Raw genomic sequence first — 13,775 nt, 5'->3', positions numbered from 1 at the left:
AGGTGCTTGGGATGAGCATCGACAAAAAAAACTGCATCACTCCTCAGACCTCATTTGCAAAAGCACATTCCAGAAGGAGATGTATGACTGGCTCTTGCAGCCGATTTGAGGTAATTCTCTGCGTTTGATAACCCCCTGGATGTTGTTGCTATTTGAAGGATTCAGCAATGGTAATGCCTTTAATGTCAAGGGTTGATGATGAAATTCCTTCTTGCTAGCGATGGTCATTATCTAGTGTGTGCATGGACTTCCTTGCTATTTTATATTAATGACCTCTAGTGTTGTTCTCTGTGAAAAGTGTGGAAACTTCACCCCACTTCAATATCTGTGTCTTTTCATAATATACTGACCAGGACTATGCATATTATTCCAAGTATGGTCCAACCAATATTCAAGTAACATTTAATGTAGCAATCTCGACCTTTCAATTCCTTTAGAAGAAACCTTTGTTGATTTACAAATAAAATGTACTGACTGTTACCTTTTCCTCTCACTTTTATTGTATACAGTACATTGCAGAAACAGAAGAGACTATTAAGATGTCCAGAAATGAAGAGCGATTGAATCTGTTTTCCCTTGACCCTGATATACCAGTGAGTAATTAATATTTTTAGTGCTGCAGTTTGATCTCAATTCATAATATAATTTGTTTGAAACCCTGGAAATTATGCAGCAAATCTGACTGTGTCAATCTCAGTTTTCCAAGTTAGGGGGCAGCCAAGCAACTTTTTTGTAAGCACCGACTGTATTTCTGTTGAATTAGTCAATGAGTTACTGCAATTAGTTTTGGTAAATATGTAATGAAATGGTAGTCAAGTCAGTTTGAATTCCAAACTTTGCCATCGTGTTTTCCAACGTATTAGGATTCTAGTTTCTGGCCGTATCTACAAAAAGGAAAACATTCAGTAGACAATTTAGCCTGGATAAATCTTAAAGGTCACTTAATTCAAGAGTAGTAGAGCTGAGATGTTGGAATTTATTTATTTTCTGCAATGATCCTTAGTAGGGTATAGGAAACAAAATCAATGTAAAGCAAAGAATAGTTTTAAAAGTTTGTGTAATATACCAAAATCAAAGGACAACATTGACCATAATTAATCATTTTGAATAAACTCTAACATTCTTTTTCATTCCAATTAAGAATACTTGTTTATATATTAGACATTCTTGTATTATTGTGGGCAATAGTATTAGGAAAACACAATGACAAAGTTATTGCAGTCTGTAAAGTAATGTTTATTATTAATGTTTCATTTTAATAAATATATTGTTTAAACGCTAAACATGATGATGGGAAATACACCAGCCAGTGTTCAATATGTAAACCATCTAGTTTATATATTTTAAAATGTAGAAACAGATCTAAATTGCTACTCTGTAATATGTATCGGGTTAAGATGTGATCATTGTTGTTTGGTGTTTTTGTAATGGAGTAGTTTTCTGAAGCTGCTGTCAAGACTGAAGCATGAGATTTAGTCATTTGGAAGAAGGCTTTCACGATTTTTTGGGAGGAAGTTAAGAAGTGAAACTTGTGACCATGTTATTTCACCTTGAACTTCCAATTAAAGTATTTTTCTTCATGGGCATATGTACTCTGGGCTCTCTCTTTCTTTCCCCTCAAATACTGTTTGACCCTGTTTTCTTGTCCGTCATTTGATTATCCTTGCTCATTTGCTCATTGCATCTTTGTTTTGCTATCTTTTGATCTTCATGTATGTATCAATTACACTGAGACACACTACGTTTTTTTAACCTTGAAAGTCTCACCTTCAAGTTTCTTTCTTTAATTCAGGCTCCATTTAATTGTTTCTTTAATTGGCCACTTCCTCACATGTATTTGCATTGGCTACCAACAGGAAACCAAGACCAGATGCGCAAAATGTTTGCATGAATGTGTCACCATTGTCCATGGTCCATTTCAACCTATACTACACTACTTGATTGTTTTATGTACATGTGAAACATAAAATATACCATAAATACAGCTTTTGCCCTGAAGACCAACTTTTAAAAATTTCCTTTTAAAAAATTATCATCCTTCTTTCTTCTATTTTCTTGTGTCTCATTTATTATATATTTTTAAATATAATGCTGATGACAAATGCATTGTAGCCAACAATATGAAGGAACTGAATTAGTATTGCTAATTGTATTATTATTTAATATGCTATTTGGGCTTCCTTTATAGTAATGGATTGGTAGCATTATCCCCCTTTTCAAGAGGACAAATTTCAGTGAATTTTTATTCTCATTAGAGTGCAGGGTTGGATTTTTTTTTTCGAGCACTAATTAATATCATTAGAAACTCCTTTGTCTGTCCAACTGTCTTTCTCTCTCTTTGAGCTCTATCCTATCGTTTACTCCCCACACCACCCACCTCCTTATTTTCTGCATATCAACTGATACTTTCCTAGCCACCATCAGTTCTGAGGAAGAGTCACTGGACCCGAAATGTTAACTCTGTTTTCTCCTCCATAGATATTACCAGATTTGCTGAGCTTTTCCAGCAACTTTGTTTTTGTTCCTAATATTTTTGAAAGTTGTCTCTTAAATGAACAACATCAATTAACTTTCAGCCTCAGGAGAGCACCATCTACTGCCTAGAATGAATTTTCTTTTAACACTCCAATCTGTGTGTGAAATGCAAAACTGTGAATGATACAGAATTACGAAGGGTACATAAAAAGGCCGATCTGTCCAACTTGTCTGTGCTGCCACTTACACTGTATGTGTTACTTTCCATGCTTATTAATTGAATCTGATCAGCATATCCTTTAATTTTTTTCTCCCTCATGTGTTCATTTAGTTTCTTCTTTAATACATCAATACTATTTGACTTAACCATAGTGTGTTGATAAGTTTCACGTTTTTGTTGCATATTAGAAAAAGAAATTTCTCATGAATTCTGTACAGAATTTAGCAATGCCCATTTAAGAATGGCAACCTCTTGTTGTGATTTCTCGCACAAATGGAAACTTGATCTGTTGGTTTATCTTTTTAAACAATTTTGTCATCTTAAAGACCTCAAACAGGTTAAAACTTGGAATTTTCCTCTCTTGAGAAATAGCCTCCATTTTGGTCGCCCTTTCTTGAGAAGTGTGTGCCTTGAGTCTGGTATTGTATTTGCAAAATGAGATAACACGGTGTGAAGCTGGATGAACACAGCAGACCTTTTTCTGAAGAAGGTTCTTGACCTGAATCGTCAAACGTTTCTGCTCCTCTGATGCTGCTTGACCTGTTGTCTTCATCCAGCTTCACATCGTGTTATCTCAGGTTCTCCTGCTTCGGCAGTTCATACTATCATTGTATTTGCAAACCATTTTTTTTATCTTCACCAATGCTTCTAAACACTTTTTATTGTATGAAGACCAGAACTGTACTCTGTCCTCCAATATGGTTTAAGACAAATTTAGTACATTTTCCATACTTTTCAATTTTATTTCTCTAGAAATTAACTCTCAATCTGACTACTTTGCTGTTCAAAATCACCTAAACTCCTATTATCTGTGCAATATGTGAATCCCTTATTCCTCCTGTCAAAATATATAACTTTGCACTCATCCATATTAAAATTCACATTTCAGCTACATACCAATTCCGCACATTTAGTCATGTTTTCTTGTTTTTTCTGGCAGTCTCTCTCAGTTATTTACCATGACCTAAATTTGCGATTTTCTGCAAGTTTTGAAGTTGTAATTCTGATTTCTAGGTCAGAATTTTGCATGTAAAATGTGCATGATGGTAGTTGAAGCACCTTTCTTTGGGGAACACCATTCCTATCTTTTGCCAGTCAGAGTGGTTATCCTTAATGACTGGTTCAAAAACAAATAAAAACTGCAGACGGAGGAAGTCTGAAATAGAGTCTGAAAATGTTCAGTAAGCCAGCCAGCATTGGAGAGGAACAGAGATGCAGCATTGGATTTTTGTGCAGACTGTCACATTGGATACTATAGAGAGCATACCCATCAGTCTCCCAGCAGCAGAATACTTTCCCAGTTAAGTCAGAGAACAGAAGGGAATTTCTGCCTGGCAGTGGTATAGATAGTCAATTAAGGTCATTAATGAGCCAGTTGAACCCATTGACAAAATTCAGGTCAGTGATAACCCTTCATCAGATAAATGCTTATCATTCATCTGAAACATCAGGTTGAATATTCCCATTTGTTAAGCTAATGGCTATTTTCAGAGTTTTATGGAGAGTATCCCTCTGTGTTCCATGCTAACTGTTATTAGTTATGCATCCGGGCTCCACCATGCCCTTTTCCTTCAACCAGGTAGCAACAGAGGTTGAATTTCTTGCTGCTGCCAGGACCTTACACTGTTTATGCCATGGGCACCGTATGTTGACCATCGCTGTGCATCTCTTCAAATGCTCCAAGCCAGGAACTGCCCAACATAACCTGCTGCACCACTGTCTTTGTAAATGAGACCTGGCGGGAAAGGAAATAGGTAGCCCACTGCAAAAACAAAAAAGACCTGGTTGAGCTAGTGGACAGCACGGTGAAGAGAATTGTAGTTTTAGAGAGTGCAGAAAAGGCCCTTCAGCCCATCGAGTTGGCAGACAATAATTACCACTAAAAGTGCACTAATCCCAACTTCTTGCATTTGTCACATATCCTTGAATGTTATGATGTTTGAAGTGCCCATTCAAACGTTTTTTAAAGGCTGTAAAGTTTCTTGCCTCTGCTACCATAGCTTGGTGACAGCTGCCATCACAGAAACATGAGTGAATTAAAAATTTTTGTGGGAGCTTTTGCAATTTCCTGCCTCACCTCCCATTGCAGTTTGGACTGTAATTCATCTAACCCAGGGATTTGTCTATTTTTAAGCCCAACAGAGCTTTCAATATTTTCCAATTTCTTATGTCAAACCGTGCAAGTTCCTCAAAGCCCTTTTTCCTGAATTCCATACCTAGATTATCCTTTTCCAGAGTGAAGACTGAAGAGAAGTATTCATTCAACACTCTTCCAACATCCTGCGGCTTCACTCACAAGTTATCCCCTTCGTCCCTAATGGGTCCTTCTCCTTCCCTGGTTAACCTGTTCCCTTTAATGTGTTTATAAAATATCTTAGAATTCCCCCTATCCTGTTTGCAAGTGCTTTTTCATGCCCCCTGTTTGCATTAGTTTCTTAAATTCTCTCCTGCACTTCTTATATTCCTCTAGGGCCGCAGTTGAGTTGCACCCTTTGGACTTACTAAAAGCCCTGTTCTACTTCCTATTCAGTCTGGAATTATCCTCGCCATCCAGGGTTCTCTGAACTTATTGTTCCTACGTTTTCGTCTAAAGGTCCAATGTTGGAACTCTACTCTCCCCAGCTCCTTTTTGAATGCTTCACAATGCTCCACTATACACTTATCAGAAAGGAGCTGTTCCCAGTTAACTATGGACTGATCCTGCCTTATTTTAATAAAATGTGTCTTCCCCAATCCAAAGCGATCTTTTTCCTTGTCCAGAATAAATATGAACCATATCATGTTATGGTTGCAATCGCTAAGATGTTTCCTACTGCCACATTGAACACTTGTCTGGCTTCTTTCCCCAGAACTAGATCCAGCACTGTGCCATCCATTGTTGGGTCTACTACTTATTGACACAAAATCTCCCCTAGGTACATTTCAAGAATTCAACCCCCTCTAAACCCTTAATTCTGTGACTATCCCAATTATGTTGGGAAAGTTGAAATCCCCTAATATATTTACCTAATTATTACTTTTACATACCTCTGTAAACTGTCTACATATTTACTCCTCTACTTCCCAATGACTCTTTGATGGCCGAGAACACAGCCCCAGTAAAATGGCTGCTCTCTTAACATTCCTAAGCTCTATCTACAGAGCCTTGGTTGAGGACACTTCCCAGATATCATCACTCATTATTGCAGTAATTAACTCCTTAATTAATAGTGCTATACCGCTAGTCTTTTTACACCGTCCTCTGTCTCACCTAAAAAGCTTATACCCTGGATTGCTGAGTTGCCAGTCCACCTCTTCCCTCAACCAACAATATTATACTTCCATGTGTCAATTCCTACCATTAACTCATCACTCTTACCTACTACACTCCTTGTGTTACAGTAAAGACCATCCAGACATGCCTTACTCTCTTAACACTCAACATAGCTGAACTCACTGTGACTTGCTTCCTTTGCAGTAATATATGTCTCTGTTTCATTGATATGCTGAATCGCTCCCTCTGCCAAATTAGTTTAAATTCCTCCCAACAGCACTAGAAAATGTACCTGTGAGGATGTTGGTGAGTCTTTTTCCCCATGGACCATCAAACCAGTCACAGTACTATCGCTGCCAGCCCAGACCTAGACAGCGGCTGGGGTCTGTGTTGTTTCACAGACCAAGAGAAATGTTCAGCAACAGCACAATAAGGTTAATGATCTGTGCTCTATTAAGGTGCGTGCTGACACTTTCTGCCTGCCTCCTCACACTCACTGTAACTCTGTCACTGCACAATAACATCATCAAGACTAATAATCTGTAACTCTTAGCATTTCACATAGAATCTCCAATCAATGGCCCACACCCACCTCACCTTCCGAAACAACTTACCTTTTTGCCCACTGCTTTTTATACACACATACCAGGGACACCTCACCACCTCAGCTGCCCCTGCACCACCACTGACAGTACTTCCATTCATTTCATCTCTCTCAATCAGCATCATTAAAGAGTAAGGTGCTGCTGGGAAAGCTGAAAGGTCTGAAAATGGATAAATCATTCGGACTGGACGCACCACACCCCAGCATCTGAAGGAGATCGCTGAGGATGTTATAGAGGCATTGGAGGTGATCTTTCAGGAATCACTGGAGTCTGGGAGGGTCCCAGAGAACTGGAAAATGACCAATGTAACGCCCGTGTTTAAAAAAGGAGGGAGGCAGAAGACAAGGAAATTATACACCAGTTAGCCTAATCTCAGTCATTGGTTAGATTTCAGAATCAATGTTAAGGATGACATTGCAGAATACTTGAAAGTACTTGCTAAAACAAGGTTGAGTCAGCATGCCCTCATCAAGGGAAAGTCATGTCTGGTGAATCTGTTAGAATTCTTTGAGAAGGTAATGAGCAAGTTACACAAAGGAGAGCCAGTGGATGTGATTTGTTTGGATTTCTAGAAGGCCTCTGACAAGGCAGTGAATAGGAGACTGCTAAATAAGATGAGGGCACACGGTGGTCAGGCAAGGTACTGGCATGGATAAAGGATTGGCTGATTGGCAAAAAGCAGAGAGTGGGGACAAACGGGTCCTTTACAGGAAGGCAGCTGGTGACTAGTGGTGATCTGCAGGGTTGAGTTTTGGAACTACAACTATTCATGTTATACATTAATGATCTGGATGAAGGAGGTGAGGGTAATGCTGCTAAGTTTGCAGATGACTCAAAGGTAAGTGGAGGAACAGGTAGTGTTGAGGAACTGGGTGAGCTGCAGAATGACTTGGACAGGCTAGGAGGGTGGGCGAAGATGTGACAGATTCAATACAATGTGAGAGAGTGTGAGCTCATGCATTTTGGTAGGAAGAATAGAGGCATAGACTAGTTTCAAGTGTGGAAAGGTTTTGGAAATATGAAGCTCAAAGCAACTTGGGAGCCCTAGTTCAGGATTATCTTACGGTTAATATGTAGGTTTATTTGGCATTTAGGAAGGCAGATGCATTGTTAGCACTCATTTCAAGGGGGCTAGAATACAAAAGCAGAGATGTGCTACTGAGGCCCTGTAAGGCTCTGGTCAGACTGCATTTGGAATATTGTGAGCTGGCTTGGGCCCTATATTTAAGAAAGGATGTGCTGGTATTGTAGATGTTCCAGAGGAAGTTTACAGGAATGATCTCGAGAATGGAGGGCTTATCATTATCAGGAGTCTTTGAGAACTCTGTGCTCAATGAAGTTTGGAAGGATGCGGGGGAATCTTATTGTAACTTACAGAATACAGAAAGGTCTAGACAGAGTGGACATGGAGTGGGTTTCTCTCCTAGTAGGAGAGACTAGGACCTGAGGGCGCATCCTTAGAGAGAAGTGATGTCCCTTTACAAATGGGGTGTGGAGGAATTTCTTCAGCCAGAAGGTGGTGAATCTGTGGAACTCATTACCACAGAAGGGTGTGAGGATCAAGCTATTGTGTATATTTAAGACAGACACAGATATATTCTTGATTCGTGAGGGGATCAAGGGGTTACATGGAGAAGGTAGGAGAACGGGATTGAGACAAGTATCAGCCATGATTGTGTGGTGGAATAGACTCAATGGGCTGAATAGCCTAATTCTGTTCCTATATCTTATGGCCTTAAGGCACCATCTAGTTTCTCACTAGTACATGAGAAAATCACAAGTTGTCTATAAATGGGTTGAGATTAGCTAATAACGAGATGCAAATATGTGGAAATAAGATACTTACTTCTTAGTGTGAAGATTCTCATCCAGCTATTTAACCTTAAGAGAAAAATTAGCCATTTTTTCTTGATGTTGAAAATCAGGTTTTTTTTTCTGTCTTGCACTAGTTTTGTAATTTTTTTTACCATTGACTCTACTACTGAAGGCCTGGGGAGATTCTTACATAATATCAGCCTATGATGAATTTGAATTTGGACTGTTGAACTGAAAGAAGAATATATAAACTCCCTGCTTTTTGCTTGCCTTTATTCAATTCAATGAATTATTTAAAGAACAGTTGTTCTGGTAATACCTTTTTCTAACAGTGGTCGGCACACTAACATTATAATCTCTGCAAGTATGTAACTTCAACTCTGTTTCTCCAAAGGTGCTTCTTAACCTGCTGAGTATTTTTGGCATTTTCTGTTTATTTAGTGATTTGTAACTCTACTCTTTGGCGTTGTTTTTGGGCTAACTCGTTTTCTGTGCTCTAATCTTAGTCATAAATCTAGTTCAAAAGCCTTTTGAAAATCCAAAGATTGGCTGCTTCTTATTCAAATAATTGAATATAGTTGTTCAAATGTGTCTTTTCTTTTTCTATTTGTACAGATGATTTTTGACTTTATTTTTTAAAAATATATTTTCAACTTCAATTTTAAGCAATTATGTATTTATCTTCTCTACTACTGGTGTGTACATAATACAGTGGCTTTGGCATCTCTACCTTCCCTGAATATGTGAAAATGCAATCCATCCGAAACAGGGATTCTAACCTACCAACGTTTGATTAGCTTATTAATTTTCTATGAACCCTTTTAGCTTAAATGTCTTTAAGTACATCTTTTAATACTCTGTGTTCAAGGTTGTGCCCATGTTATTAGTTTCCTTGAAAAATAATGAGGCAACATAATTATTCTTTTTGTTTCTCATTGCCTGGATGTTATTAAGTTACTGGTGGCGATGTTAAATGTGATGATTTAATTTCGTATTGGATCATTGCCTTCAAAAGAAAGGAGACTTGTATTATATCAGCCTGTGATGAATTTGAATTTGGACTGTTGAACTGAAAGGAGAATATATAAACTGTCTGCTTTTTTCTTTCCTTTATTCATTTCAATTAATTATTTAAATATTTGTTGTTCTGGTAACACCTTTTTTTAATGGAGGTCAGTACAATAACGGTATAATTTCTACAAATATGCAAGTTCTAATGCATCCTCTTTCATTTTTAGAGGAGAAGGAAATCTCTACATACTGTTTACATACTATCCCTTTACAGATCCTCAAAACGCAGAAATCAGACATTTCACTCAATGAATTGCAAATGAAACCATCTGATCAGAAGCTGGGCAAGCGAATTATGGTTGTGTGCAGATCTCTTGCCTTAAATCTTCAGGCTTGTGTCAGTGATATAGAGGGTGATCATCCAACCAATGTAAGCATCTATTCCATTTTTAATGATCATTTTGTTGTGGAGAACTTGATTGTTGGATATATACATGAAATTACATATGATGTACTAGTAATTATTTTTACATATACCTAATTTTCAACATATTTTATACCATTTTTCAGCAAAATCTCCATTATTACTGAATTCAACTAATTTTTATCAAATTAGTTTTCTGTCATTCAAAAAAAGAAGTTTTTTATTCTAAATTTCTGTTCCTTTTAAAATCTATTCTGTATCATTTAGTCATACAACACCAGGTTATAGTCCAACAGATCTATCTGAAATCACAAGCTTTTGGAGTGCTGTTCCCACGTCAGGTGATTTCAAATAAACTTTTTGGACTATAGCCTGATGTTGTGTGACTTCTGACCTTGTCCATTCCAGTCCAACATTGGCACCTGCATATCACTGTATCCTGTAAGTACATTTTCACAAATCATATTCTAGCAGATATTTCCAGGCAGAAAGATTTAATTCTGTAAAACCTATACCGAAAAATATCATAAGCAGTTGTTAGTCGTTTATCTCCTCTGATGACCGACTGGATAAATATGCTATCTAATATCTTACTGAGTCATTCCAAGGTTCAGTTCTTGATCTTTCTGGAATCACTTCACAAGCTGGACAGATATGGAGGGGTTGAATTTTCACTTACTGTTAAGGTTGGGATTGGGTGTGAGCAAGATATAAAAATCGCATCTGGGACCACAGGCTCTCTGGATGCTGAATGCTCCAGCACTCATTCTGTCTTTTAAATTGGCAGAGGGTGAGAAATGGGGACACTGCCTGCCTCCAAATAAGGTCCTTAAGCATGTTAATGGACCACAGAGGCTGACAGAGCAATTTTCAAATATATTTTAGGCTAACCTGAATTGTCTGGTGCGTGATGGTGCACGTCTGTCAGGCCCAAAGTAGGGTAAAGTGAAAGATTCGTTTCTGCATTGAGACTTATCAGACCTAGAGAATGTTGTGCCACACTGTGTTCATTATTGCTTATTTGGCCACATAACTCCTTCCCTAATCTTGTTTCCTACTAGCCGTCTGAAATGCTACCTGCGCTCTTTGGCAAAGCAGTGATGTTATTGCTGGTGTTTTGCCTTTGCCACTAGCACATTGCAGGTGGCTCCTGGCAGCACTATGTGCCACTGGAAACTGCATTTATCTCTTGTCTGATTAGGGCATTTATATTTCAGAACAGTATATTGTTAACATCACAGTTGCAGTGTGGGGTTGGGACCTAGAAATGATCCAGCAATTAGGTTTAGGACTGATTTTAAAATGTCTCTGCAGCCAGAATCGGTGCGTTTAAGGCTAACAAGGAAAATGCAACTCATACGTCCATTTCTTGTCACATTTACACAACTCATATTCGCAAATTTATGTATGTAGAACCAAGTGTAGGATAACAATTGAAAATAGTGTGGAAGCAAAAGCTTTTAAAACAAAAACATTCATAAAATTAGTAATTTGTCATAAGTAATTAATTGTGTTTGTACACTACTCTGACGGTTTTAAAGTTGTCATCCATATAGTTGGCCATAGTTCCTGTTCTTTACCTCAATGACCACTGCTGAAATTCCATGCTTGGGGGTGCAGATGCAGACGGGGTTACTGTATGCTCTGATGTTCCTCACAAGACTTTAATTATCTGGTCTTGGTGGTGCCACAACAAAAAAAAAATCCAATCTTGAACTGTATAAGTTGACAACTGTGGAACTATTTCCTAGCAAAGATTCTGTGTGACAAGATGCCAGCACGAAAAGAAGATAAAAAAAGACAAGAACCAAAAACACAGCAAAGCCTTTCTTGATTGTTTTTGACTTTCAATTATATATTTCATGCTTCATATATTATAATCAGAAACTTTTAATTTTGTTTATATTTTGTGTAGATTGAGCCATTCTTCATCAGTCTTGCCCTGTTTGATGTTCGAGAAAATAGAAAAATATCTGCAGATTTTCATGTGGATTTAAATCATGACAATGTCAGGCAGCTGATTGCTGGTACAGTGTCAGTGAGAGAAAATGGAGGGAAAAATTCTCCTGTGAAAACATCTGAGGAAGACAAATCAGGGGAACCTCAATTAAAAAAGATCCCGGAGGGGTGGTTGCAGTACCCTAAAAAGGTATTAAAATGTGTTTCATTTTCTTTAATTGCTGAATTTTACTAGATTGTTTATGAATTGATTCAGGAGCTGAATGTTGTAAGCCAACTGAAACTACCTTAGAATTAAGGTCTACTTAAGTGTCATTGCCTTAAAAACTTCCATATATATAAGCATTGTTCACAGCTTAAATTGATGCATTCTTTACGCAGAGAGTTGTGACAGCATGGAATGTGTTGCCAGCAGCAGTTGTGGAAGCAAGGTCATTGGGGTCATTTAAGAGACTGCTGGACATGTATATGGTCACAGAAATTTGAGGGTGCATACATGAGGATCAATGGTCGGCACAACATTGTGGGCTGAAGGGCCTGTTCTGTGCTGTACTGTTCTATGTTCTATGTTCTATGTTCTATTATGTTCCAACGTTTGCACATTACAAAGAGCCTGTGTGTCGACATGACATGCTCTGAATTTACTGTCGGCTGAAATAAGAGTTCCTATGCCAAAGATTTTGGCTTTGGTAGTATATGAAGTGTCATGTGAATAAATAAAATTGAAACTTCAGGTAATGTTGTCTAAAAATTTTCAAAAATATACTTCTGCATCTTCAAATTCAGAGCTCAGGAGAAATTAGGGATAATGGAAATTGAGTATCAAAACAGATTCATTTGTTGTGGAGGTACCATGTGTTTGATTGATATTATAAAATTATACTCACATTGTGAGGCTGTGTAAAAAAATAATATTGAGATTGACTAATGCTTTATCTGATTTAGGATTGCCAATGCTTCTGAATTAAAAGTGGAAATGCTTACGATCCCAATTCAACCTTCCTTTTTCTCTACCTAAGCACAATGCAGAAAATTGTGGAAGCCATATGAATTAGTCACAGAAGTAGGCTATTCAATCCCTCAAATCTGCTCCACTATTCAGTAAGGTCATGATTGATCTGTTTGCTCCAAAATCTTCAGGCTTGTGTTTGTTTGCTCCAAGTTCTACATTCTCGCCTACACCAGATGCAAATGTGAAACTTGAATCTGAGATTGATTCCCTTGCCTAACAAAAATCTACGACCACATTTCAAAATATTCAATGTCTTTGTCTCACACTACTTTCTGTGGTAAAGAGTTTCAAAGTCACACAATCTTTAGAGAAAATAATTTTCCTTATTTCTGTCCTAAAAAGTATGAACACTAATTTTTAAACTGTGACCCCATTTCTGACCTAGCCATAAAAGGAAACAATTCATGGTATCAAGACCATTCAGGATCTTGTATTCTTCAATTAAGTCACCCTCATTCTTCTAAGCTCCAGTGAAAATAAATCCATTCTGTCCAACCTTTCCTTGAAAGGCAGCCAGCGGATTCTAGGTATCAACCCAGTCAACATCCTCTCAGCCACCTCCAATGCCATGTATGTCCTTCCTTAAACAACAACCAAAATTATACTCATTCTATAAAATGTGGTTTCACCTATACTGCTATTGCCCTATAGAACTGAAGCACGGCGCCTTACTTTATGTTCAACTCTTCTCATAATATGAGACAACATTCTAATAATCTTATTAATTACTTGCTGTGACTGTCTACCAAATTTTAGACTCCTACTGAACCTTCTGAATTCCTCAGCCACTCAGAATTCTGAAGTGTTCTCCATATGAAACAATACTCCGCTTTCTTATTCTTCCTGCAGAAGTGAATAGCTTCACATTTTGAGCACTCACTCAACCTATCTTTATCCATCTCCACCTTCTTATGTCCTCTTCACAACATTCATTCATACTACAAATCTTTAGCTACATTGTTATTACAAATAGCTACAAATCTAGCTACAGTGCCTTCACT

The 13,775-nt window shown here is 37.7% G+C and overlaps 1 protein-coding gene across 1 annotated transcript in view; it reads left to right on the top strand.

The window, feature by feature from the left end:
• Nucleotides 1-13,775, top strand: part of dock10 (dedicator of cytokinesis 10) — a 320,275-nt gene that overhangs the window by 191,759 nt on the left and 114,741 nt on the right. Inside the window, exons 10-12 of the mRNA XM_059651053.1 lie at nt 510-593; nt 9,654-9,809; nt 11,719-11,952. Coding sequence (XP_059507036.1) covers nt 510-593; nt 9,654-9,809; nt 11,719-11,952 — 474 coding nt within the window. The remainder of the gene's footprint in view (nt 1-509; nt 594-9,653; nt 9,810-11,718; nt 11,953-13,775) is intronic.

The sequence above is a fragment of the Stegostoma tigrinum genome, chromosome 14, assembly GCF_030684315.1.
Source record: "Stegostoma tigrinum isolate sSteTig4 chromosome 14, sSteTig4.hap1, whole genome shotgun sequence".
Classification (NCBI taxonomy): domain Eukaryota; kingdom Metazoa; phylum Chordata; class Chondrichthyes; order Orectolobiformes; family Stegostomatidae; genus Stegostoma; species Stegostoma tigrinum.
Note: the sequence above shows the minus strand (reverse complement) of the source record. Positions and strands in the feature narration are given on the sequence as shown.